The sequence below is a fragment of the Bison bison genome, unplaced genomic scaffold (genome assembly GCF_000754665.1).
Source record: "Bison bison bison isolate TAMUID 2011002044 unplaced genomic scaffold, Bison_UMD1.0 scf7180017864475, whole genome shotgun sequence".
In the NCBI taxonomy this organism is placed as follows: domain Eukaryota; kingdom Metazoa; phylum Chordata; class Mammalia; order Artiodactyla; family Bovidae; genus Bison; species Bison bison.
This window is the reverse complement of record NW_011495036.1, coordinates 2276291-2287733: the sequence shown is the minus strand read 5'-3', so window position 1 is coordinate 2287733 and position 11443 is coordinate 2276291. Positions and strand designations below refer to the sequence as shown.

General features: G+C 48.9%; 1 protein-coding gene across 1 annotated transcript in view; it reads left to right on the top strand.

The window, feature by feature from the left end:
• The first annotated feature begins 659 nt into the window (after positions 1–659).
• The window catches only part of ASB18 (ankyrin repeat and SOCS box containing 18), a 74703-nt gene continuing 63919 nt past the window's right edge, over positions 660–11443 (top strand). Inside the window, exon 1 of the mRNA XM_010862067.1 lies at positions 660–921. Within this exon, the coding sequence (XP_010860369.1) occupies positions 717–921 (205 nt within the window). The 5' untranslated portion in view covers positions 660–716. The remainder of the gene's footprint in view (positions 922–11443) is intronic.

The following is an 11443-nucleotide window of genomic DNA, read 5'->3' as shown; positions in this document are numbered from 1 at the left end:
GGGGGAAAGCCGCCTACCCCCAAGGAATGCGCAGAAACCAGCACCAGCGCCTTGCACGTCCATCGGGCGTGGAATTGGATGCTTTGCGCTGAGGTTCGCATCCTTAAGAAGTACAGAGGCTGCCGCTCACACTTAGGATGCTTGTCTGTGTTCACTTACGTGACGATCTTGTCTTCTCGGGACCGGCCAGTCCATCTCTGAATTTAGAAACCAAAGATGTTCCTGCATTCTCCTGGGTTTCAAGTCAGGTCCAACTTGTAGTCAACCAGACTCTTTTTAGATGAAGTGAAGGAGTACAGTGGTATATTAATAGAACGTTACAAAACGTTCCTTTCAACAGCACAGAGATTTGCAAGCCCAATCTTGGGGAAAAGGATCTTAAACATTCAGGACAGAGTCTCACTTTGAGAAAAGAAGACGTTGGTCAGCAGTGCCAAGGACAGCCTGACTTTTTACAACCCTGTGCTCTTTGCTTCTCCCACTCACAGACGCGTTTACTGGCCCCCTCTCTAGGATCCTAACGGAGGCCTTGGAGATTAATTCCCGTCTCTGTGAGGAAGGGAGTGGGGAGGGCTGCTGGCAGGTGGCCAGTCCCCGGGGCTGTAACTGACCACGTTTCTTCTATTTATAGGCTTCCCCACAGCCCTGTCCACACAGCTGCTGACTCTGGACTCAGCTGAGAAGAGCGATTTGGTTAACACACAGGCGACAGCACAATGTCGGTCTCTGATCGCCTTCCCGATTACCCGGTCAACTCCGATTTCGTAAAGAAATTAAAGGCAGCCCTGGAAGGCAGGGATGAGGCGAGACTGAAGGACTTGATCTGCGCTGACGTTCGGCACGTGGACGCCGTGATAGAACTGGCCAATGACGACTGGATGAAGGACCCCTCCGCCCAGCTGCCCCCCGGGGTACTCGTAGGTAACCGCCACGTACCTGCTGGGTTCCCACCGTGCACACGCGAGGGGGGGGCTTTTGAGTGTGGAGGGCAGATGGCTGAAAGAGGAGAATGACACATGCCCAGCTCTGCGATTATTATTTATAAGCATACATACGTGCTGCCTATATTGTGTATACGTATATGTACATAGCATATACCTGTGTGTATATGCAGTATGTATCATAGTATAGATCTGTATGTCCTAGTATTATACACATATTTACTACGTATATACACAGCATTCGTATACATATACTACACTGGCCAAAAAGTTCCTTCAAGTTTCTCCGTAGCATCTTAGGGAATACATAATATACATAGGTATATAATATATATATTGATGTATGCTATGTATACTTATGTGTGTGTGTTAGCCACTCAGTAGTGTCCAACTCTTTTCAACCCCAAGGACTGCAGCCCACCAGGCTCCTCTGTCCGTGGAATTCTCTAGGCAAGAATACTGGAGCCAGTTGCCATTCCCTTCTCCAGCGGGTCTTCCCAACCCAGGGTTCAAACCCCGGTCTCTCACATTGCAGACAAATTCATTAACACCTGAGCCACCAGGGAAGTCCTTATACATATGCACACACACACAGTATATATCTGTGTGTTACACAGGCAGTAATTAAAGCAATACCAAAAATTTAAAAAGAGAAAAATTAAACTATGGCATCCGCATCCCAGCACAGCGTCTCCTTTCATTTCTCCACTCTTTTTCCGAGCTAGCCTGTTTGCATGTGTGAGTTTCCTCGACTTACAGTCATGGGGGAGATATAATTTTGTGCTTTGCTCTGTTGAGTTAATATACCTAAAGTGTTTTCCATGTTGCTACCTGGTCTTCTTAATTTCAATCACCTATTGAGGTGATTAACCACGAAATACTTAAACCAAATTCCTACAAGAAGGGACTGTGCATTTACATTTTTACTACTATCAATAATACTGTAATTAGTGTCTTTATTAGCATTCATATGCTTTTTTTTCTTATTCAGGGTTGTGTCCTTAGGATAAATCCTTAGGAGCAGTATTCCTGGGACAAGAATAAATTTTCCAAATTGTTCTCTGAAAGGATTTCTATTCTGTCAGTGAGTGTGTGTGTCATGTCCCACCCTGAACATTATGGGTGATTAATACTCACATTTAAATCTCCAATTTAGTCAGCGTGCCCTGGCCCTTCTCTAATGCCTGCTCACCCGCCCTCTCTTTACTGCTCAGGACCAAGTCTTATCCACAGGATTTGGGTTTTCTTTGCAGATCTGTTCACATGTGACTTGTCTAGTCAGGTCCTTGAGCAATATCTCCTCATGTCTTTCTATCTTTTTTGACATCTTGTAGGTCTGCTTCACATAACACAGATATAATACCATTGTCACACTTGCTGAAAATATTTTCCCTGACCTGAGATTAACTTTTAATTGTACCAGGCTGCTTCCCAGCTCGTCAAATGTGCCCTCCGCAAGCCTATCTTGACTCCTAAGGGATATGCATGACTCCCCTCCCCACGCAAGGCAGATTCTTTCCCAACATACATGTGTGAGTACACACACATGTGTACCATCGCACACACATGTACCTTCACACACAAACACAAACACGTGCTCACTCATGTAGGCAGGTCACCAAAAGGGAACACACTTGGGCCCTTGGTCCTGGCGAGTGGAGATGTTATGTGATGAAGGGCAAGATCAGAGCCTGGCACTTCCGAGGGAGTGGTTATCCCTCTGCTCCTCCCTCCCCTAGCCCTCCTCACCCCTCCACCACCTCCGTGTACCCTTTCACTGGGGGTGTGAGCAACCTGCAGAAGGCTTTAGAGAGAAACCAGCTCCTGCTGCTTCTTTTCCTTGGTGTTTCTGATATCTGGGCCCCAGTCAGGGTGAGGGCCCAGCAACCATGTGCCCAGAGAGCACCCCGCCTCTGTTCAGACCTAGCTTTGCCTGGATGGGCCGGGTCCTCACTGAGAACACACACAGTACAGGTATCAACCCAGGAGCCTGTACGGGGGCACGGAGGGGACTCAACTCCTCCCCTGCGCCTCCCCCAGGAATGCTGAGCTCTAGGTTCTGTATTTGCCCTCCCGAGCCAGCCTGCCCACTGCCTGCTCCTGGGGTGACTTGGTGAATCACGTCCTCTTGGCCCCGCGCTCTCTGGGTGCAGCTAAGGCCAGGCACTTCGAGGAGCGGGGAGGGCAGAGTATTTGCTCCAGGGACCCGTCCCTGCCAGACGGCCCCTGTGATCTGGCTTCAATGTTGGGCTGAAGGCTCAGCTGTAGGGTGTCAGCTCTTACCTCCCTGCTTGCCCCTTGAGACACAGGGAGTGGGGCCTGTGTCCCGATGCCTCCGGAGACCCCATCGCTTCCCTGAGCCCTGCGTGCCTACTGGATACCCTGGATCCCCGCCACCTGCTTTCTGAAGGGATTCTGGCTGGAGCGAGTACACGCTCCTCTTTCACAAACCTGTCCCAGTGGGTTAGGGCTTTGTATATTTGAAGTCCCCGAGTTAAAATATCATTGCTTATTCTTTAACAACAGCTCTGTGTGTGTGTGTGTGTGAGTCGCTCAGTCGTGTCCAACTCTTTGCGACCCCATGGACCCCACCAGGCTCCTCTGTCCATAGAATTCTCCAGGCAAGAACACTGCAGTGGGTAGCCATTCCCTTTTCCAGGGGATCTTCCCAACTCAAGGATCGAACCCGGTTCTCCTACCTTACAGGCAGACTCTTTTTGCCATCTGCGTTACCAGGGAAGCCCAACAGCAACCTTGATTTGTTCTTTCTTTATTCACTTTATTCTGGGGTGCGCTGGGTCTTCATTGCTGACTGCTGGGTTTCTCCAGTTTCGGCACACAGGCTTCTCACCGCGGTGGCTCCTGTGGTTGTACAGAGTGGGCTCTAGGACTCTGGCTTCAGGAGTTGCTCTAGGATGGCTCTGGAGCACAGGCTCAGCAGTTGTGGTGGACGGGCTTCTTTGCCCCTTGGCCTCTTGTCATTCCCTTGGAATCTCCCCTGACCAGGGATCGAACCTGTGTCCCCTGTATTGGCAGGCAGATTTGTAACCACTAGACCATCAGGGAAGTCCAGTCTGTTCCTTTGATTCATTTATTAAATAGCATAACTGTTTTCACAATAGGACACATGGTCAGTGCTACATATTAATATAAATTACAGGTAACATAGTACTATTTTAAATAGCTAAATCTCTCAGTATTAATAACATGTTTTTATTAATCCAAGATAAAAATCTAGACTCTCCAACAAAAAGTAAAATATCATTTATTTTCACATTGCTGATTTCCTGAGCCATCTTTATTGTCCCCACCTTTTTACTGCGCACTTGAAACCAATGAACTCTGTGTTGAGGGGGTCCTGTTCCGTCCCACGATGAGCCTTTAGGTTCTAAATCACATCCATATATACTTCTCCCCGCCCAACGGCACAAGTCAAAAGGGCAGGGACAGGTCAGTGCTGCTGCCACGCTGTCAGGACCTGGGCTTGTTCCGGGCTGTTTTTGGTTCAGGATGCTGGTAACTGAATGATTAAGTGTGTGGCCTCAGGGCACATCTTGTTACCCATGATTTTATTGCAGGGGAAGCAGGCTGGGCTTGAACCGGGGGTGGAGATGCACGAGGCAGCTGCCGCTCCAGCTGACATGTGAGAGTGGGGTTTGAAGGAAACGTGACAGGTCAGGAAACAAGATCTAGTTAGGAGGTGATGGAAGGCGGGTGCCCAGGGAAGAGATGGCAGGGTCTAAATCCAGGCAGTGGGCTAGATGAGTGGCTGACAGAGATAAGTGACAACACTGAGAAACGCTGGGAAGTTAGGGGGGAGCAGAGGACAGGGACACCAAGCCAGACAGAAATCAGAGGGATCTGGGATTGTGACGAGGTTTGAGCTTTTGCTGTGAGCCTAGGAGAACGAGGGGAGACTAGAAACGAGAATAACACACAGGATGGCCCCCCAGGAGTGCAGAGCCCAGCCGGTCATCACAGGTAGCCTGTCAGGCACCTCAAGGAGCCCTGGAGTGAAAGGCTCCAGCGGGAAACTTGGGTTCGGCCACCAATGAGCTGTGTGGCCTCAGAGAAGTCACGTTCCCTCTCTGAGTCAGTGCCTTTACTTGTAACTAGTGCGTGAGGTTTGATTAGCACTTCCTGAGCAGAGGCCCCTGAGCAAAACTCCATGGAGGAGCGCACCTGGGATGTGGTCCCTGGAGACCCACGCTGATGCTGGAGGGCAGGGTAAAAGCTTGCGTGGCTTCACCACCGGCAGGGGGTGGGGATGGGAATCGGCAGGGGTAGGGGAGGGATTGGAGGTTTGCGGACACTCTTTGGGAAGTATGGCTTGGATCACTGTTGAGACCCCATCCAGCCCCATGCTTCTCTCAAGCCATGATCCCCAAATCTCACCGTCTCCGTCTAAAATGGAATGAGGCTGCCTGTTTCCTGAGTGTGGGAGTAAACAGGCTCTTTCCTGGGGGAGGGGTGGTTGTGAGTCCTCGGGCAACACACCTCAGAGGAACAAGAGCCGTCTGCATTAAGACGTACACGTGGGGGCTTTAGAATGTGTGGTGAGTGGTCGGAACTTGGGGCAACACCTTGAAATGCCGCACGCATTGGGAATGGATACAGGAAAGAATTTCAGTTCTCCCAAGGAGGATGGTGAAGATGAAGGGATGATGAGCGAGAAGACGGGCAAGGACCCAGCAAGGGGCGGGCTCTGAAGATGCCCCCAGACCAGGAGACACAGGGCCAAAGATCAGGCTGAAAGGCGTTTCAGGGAAAGCAGAGGCTCAATTGTCCATCCCAAGGACAGCCCTGGTTGAAAGAACTCCGAGTACTGTTTACAGGACGATAATTTGCAGCAGTAAGATAAGTAGCCGTTCTTTCTGCTTGTCAACATAAATATCCAGGGACCATGTTTTGCTCAGTGAGATCCCCATGCTCGTGTGTGAGCTTATTACTCTTGCAAAATAGAGCAGAAAAAAATAATTATTATTTATTTCTGCAGATCCATGTCAGCATCCCAGTAAAAGCATAGGGAAAAGAGGAACCAGCTGGGAAAATGGTGGGAATGACGTGTTCTGGACAACCCTTCAGGTGTACATGGGGCCCCTTACAGAGGGCAGAGGGCAAAGGAACTTCAGAAATTCATCCTCGGCAGATAACAGGGCCAAGTGCCAAACGTACCTACCCTGCCTGGCCATGGGGCAGAAGAGGGGTCCTCAGTCAGGTTTTCCCTTAAAGATGCAACTCACCTGTGCCCTTGGGAAGCCACCTGCTGTCCTGCAAAGATGTCCCTGGGATGCCCCGTAGGGTGCTGGGAAGTGCATGGAGGTCTCTAGTGGGCATTCAACCCCAGTCAGACTCAGAGTGGCCTGCTATGAGGAACCAAGGAGGCTGTCCTGGAGCTGGGCTGTGTGTGTGTGTGTGTGTGTGTGTGTGTGTGTGTGTGATGAGGGGAACAAGCCTGAGCTCCAGTTCATCCACAATCTGCTCCCTCATCTTTCCCACCTACCCCGTCCCAATAAAAACATCTCCACCAGGACAAAACCCAGGCTCACCTAGACCTCCCCTTCTTCTAGATCCTGCAGAAGTCCACTTCTCCAGAAAGCCCACCCTGTCCACCCAACACACAGACCCACCTCCCCCCGCCATAAGAGCGCAAAGCCCTCAGTCTCCATCTGTTACTGAAACACAAAACCTTGCTGAGCTAATCTTTATACCCACTGAATGTTTCATTCTTAAATATGACCTCCTTAAGATCAAGACCTTTGCCTGGTATCCAGAGCCTGGCAGAAGGCCTTAGCCCTGTGTGTGTGCTCAGTCATTCAGGCGTGTCCAACTCTTTGAGACCCCGTGGACTGTAGCCCGCCAGGCTCCTCTGTCCATGGGATTCTCCAGGCAAGAATACTGGAGTGGGTTGCCATTTCCTTCTCCAGGGAATCTTCCTGACCCAAGGATTGAACTTGCGTCTCCTACAGCTTTTGCACTGGCAGGCGGATTCTTTACCACTAAGCTATCTGGGAAACCTATGAAAGTGAAAGTGAAATCGCTCAGTCGTGTCCGACTCTTTGCAACCCCATGGACTGTAGCCCACCAGGCTCCTCCATTCATGGGATTTTCCAGGCAAGAATACTGGAGTGGGTTGCCATTTCCTTCTCCAGGGGATCTTCCCGACCCAGGGATCAAACCCAGGTCTCCCGCATTGCAGGCAGACGCTTTAACCTCTGAGCCACCAGGGAAGCCTATAGAAAGGCTCATTCTCTGGGTGGCCTGCCTGCATGGGCAGGCCAAACTCCTTTGCTAACATTTACCCAGGTGGACACAGTCTGTGTTTTCACAGACATGATTGGAGTGAGTCTTTCAGCAAAGAAATATTTGATTCTACTTTCTGCTAAAGCCAAGTCTGTGCTGTTCAGTATTAGCAACAGCGGAATTATTCGACCTCACCTCTTTGGAACACCTATCAGCTCACTGACTTGAGGGAACACAGCAAGGGAGAAGGATGGCGGGGGAGGGGTGGAGAGACCCTGCTTGCCCCCCAAATGCATCAACTGTACAATTTGGTAACTGGCGTAATCAAACTACTTAAGAAACAACTGATTACTAATTGCTATTATTAAGGATGTCAGCATTCCATGATTTTGCTGCTGATATATTATATACAAGTCAAGATGCTACTTGAATTCTTGATTGAAATAGAAAAACTAGAGGCATTATGTTGTGTTTGGGGTAATGGTATTTAAGCATCTGGAGGCAAGTTAAAGAAATACTAATTGGGTTTTTATTAAGAGAGCTCGTGCCGCCGCGCATATAGGTGCAGAATGAGTGCGGTGAACCTGGGATGGACAAGGGCCAGTGGAGTCTGCCGTGGAATTCGACTGCTCACTCCGTCAGCGCGATGTTCAGCATGCCGTGCGGTCAGGGCTACACCCACCTCCTTCTGCATGGAGGGGAAGGTCCCCCACAGAAAGCTCAGCAGTTGAATGTAAGTTAAATAAGCACAACTCCCGCCTTGGAGGACTCACATTTGAACGAATGGCAAGTGCGTGGGCATTGACAGTGTAATAGACACGACAAGAGACTAGCAACGACGTGACCTGGGTTCAAGCCTGGCGCTCCCACTATATGTGTGGTCCTTAACCTGTATGGTCTGTTCTTCTATCTGAATCCTAATTTCCTCATTTGAAACTATTGGACTGTTGGGAATTCCCATGCAGTCCAGTGGTTAGGACTCAGCGATTTCACTGCTGAGGCCCAGGATTCAATTTCTGGTCAAGGAATTAATCCCACAAACCACACAGTACAGCCAAAAAGAAAAAGAAAAAAAAATGGGATTAGCGGGGTCATCTCTCAGGGTGCTTCCAAATGGGATGAACTGGAGCTCCAAGACCAACATGTAGTGTTTTTGGAGATGGATGAAAACCCTGTTGCCTTCATGGGTGTGTAGAACGGGCCCCACTTTCATTGGAACCGTCAGCTCCAGGTCAGATGGGCAGGGAAGGTGTCTCCTGGTGAGAAGTGAGTTTATCAGCTTGACCCACCAAAGAGCAGCAGCCTTGCCCAGAGATGGCCTTGTTCGGATCGTTAGGAGAACAAGTCTGCAGACCAGAGCCTGTCTGTGCTATAACGAGCCCCAAGTGGAGACAATGACAGAGGAATCACGTGCAGTGAGGACTCTAGTTGGTCTGTGTTTTCCAAGGACTCCCACTTCCCCAGCAGAGAAAAATGAGGCTCAGAGAGGTTGAGTTCCACATCTCAGGTCCCACAGCTGCAGGAGGGGGAAACCCAGAGCTCTTCCCGCTACCCCGTCATGCCTATAATTGCCCTATGGCTGCATTTACAGACCAGGACACCAGGGTTCTCGTGTATTCCCTTACTGGGCAACGGTCAATTAGGAGCAGCACACAAACCAGGTATGTTCCCTGACTTACAGTCGAGGGCTCTTGACACAGACCCACCCCAAGACATGTAGCTGGAAGATCCATGGAAAACGTCCCCCTGAAGGCTGTGACAGCTCTGAGAATTTACATCACTCACAAGCATGCGGACACGTCATCAAGAGCATGGAGTCCATCGCTTCAAATAATTCAGAGTATTAAGAAACACTTTTCAAATAGTATTAAGAAATACTCTACAAATAATAAGAATATTAAGAAAAAAAAAAACCTGGGTGAATGAGCGGGGTGTCTCAGCTGCAGAACAAAAACAAAAATGGGCAGCAGGAGGTCAGTGATGGCGGTGAAGCATGGGGAGACACAGGCTCTGCTGTCTTGGCTGAAGCCCTGATCAGAGTGTGTGGGGGCAGGGAGACCCTGCTCGAAGCAAAATGAAATTAAACCTTTCTAAGTACTTATAAATCAGCACCTAATGACACTATCCCACCACCAGCCGGAGCATTGCTCTTATTACTTTGATTCACAAGCCAGGAAAAGATCCGGAATTATGCACAAATTATTGTCCCATCTTCTTAATTAACGCTGATTGCAAAATTCTTGCTAAAGTCCTTGCTAACAGACTCAATTATGCGCTGCCTGAATTGATTCACCCAGATCAAGTGGAATTTATTAGAAATACACTTTCCTACAATAACATCAGATTATCTTTGAATATAGTTAAATTATTTAGGAATAAAATAGTTCCAGCAGCAGCCCTTGCTTTAGCTTCAGAAAAATATCTCCCACCACCTAGAATGAAGATATTCCTTTGCTTTCCACCAGACACACACCCTAAGCTCTTTTTTTTCCCAGAAGCAGGTTGAATCACTGTGATGAGATGAGATGTATGCCTTCAAGCTAATGGTCCAGCTTCAAAGCATATGGGCAGGAAGAAAAATCCTGCAGGGTCACGTCTCAGCTTCCCCCAGTATGAACCGTCACTGCCTGTGGAACACGGTGAAATTGCAATTAGACTAAATCAGGATATTTTCAGAATCAAAATTGAGAAACAGGCTAATAAAGACATAATGTATGCTGATGACACACTTCTATTAGCATCGTTCCCCAGCACACTGGAGGGGTTCAAAAGAACAAAAAGAAAGGAAGATACGAGGGAAGGTCCTTTCTGCCTTTCCAGGAGGGCAATGGTTCCTGCAATGGTACACCCTGTTCAGGACAAATATTCCAGAGAAACAATTGGAAATAGCAAATGCATTACCTGTAGCCTGGTACCAAATACTAAGCCCAGCCGCTGGGCATTGAACAGGGTCTGGGCTTGTCCTAGAGGCCATATCTGGGCACAGAGTAGGTGCGTAACAAATATTAATAGACAAAACAACATATGGAAGACAGTAAAAATCTCTTGGGCTGTCCCTTGAAAGATGAATGTGCACTGATGGGCTGTGATGGAAAGGAAGGGCCGGAGACAGAGGGAACGGAGTGAGCAGACGTGGAGCGCACAGCCCACCTGATGGAAACAAGGAGCATACGTCAGAGGAGAAGGAGGACTATCCGGGCCAGCAAGCTGGGGTTGTATCGTGCGAGGCCACAATTTCTAGACATAGGCGTTTACATGTATTCGGAAAGGCAGTGAGGAGCCATTCAGCAATGGAATGAGATCATCTAATCTGGAAACAGTTAACTCTTGCATAGGTAGGAAGGATAGAGGTGGAGAGACTGGTGCCCTGAGACCAGCTGCAGACATCCACTTCCCTCCTCCTTTACCAACAGAGTCCCTGTGGCAACACAAGGTTTCCGGCTGGAGAAAGAACACCACCACTCCTCCCTTGAAGCCAGGGGTGGCCTCGTTCTCAACAATAAGGGGCCAAACAGAAGATCCAAGATGACAGAAGAAAGAGTCAGTGAATTTGAAAACAGGTTAAAAGAAAGTATCCAGTCTGAAGATCAGAAAGGAAAACGATTGAAAATAAAATGAACAGGGGCTGTGGGACAACACAGATCTGACACGTTCGAGCAGAATCCAAGAAAGAGAAGAGAAAGAGAATGGAGCAGAAAAAGGATTTATAGAAATAATTGCCAAACATTTCCCAAGTTGGATGAAAGATATAAATTTACAGACTCAAGAAGGTTAGCAAGGGCTCCCCCGGCGGCTCAGTGGTAAAGACCCCTGCCTGCCAATGCAAGAGACACAAGTTCCATCTCTGACCTGGGAGGATCCCACACACTGTGGAGCAACTAACTCCGTGTACCAAAGCTGTTGAGCCTGTGCTCTCGAGCAGGGAACTGCCAGGGTCCAGCCCCAGCTGATCCAGGGTATTCGAAGGAGAGACAGCATAGGCGACCTATTTGTTTAAATATTTATCAAAGATATAAAGAGTAATAGAATGAGGATAGCTCAGTGAGGAAATTCAGTGGAGAAAAGAGGCTGAGTAGTTTGGTTTACGCGGAAGACCAATAAAACTTCAAGACAAGAAGTTTGCACCACTTACGTAGGCCACAGGCATCCTTCTGTTCTCCCGAAGGAGAGGAGACACTGAGGCCTCCCCGGTCGGATCTTAGAAGCCCAGGCATAATTAGCAAGCATGGCGGGTTCCGCGCTCCAGATGGAGACTCAGC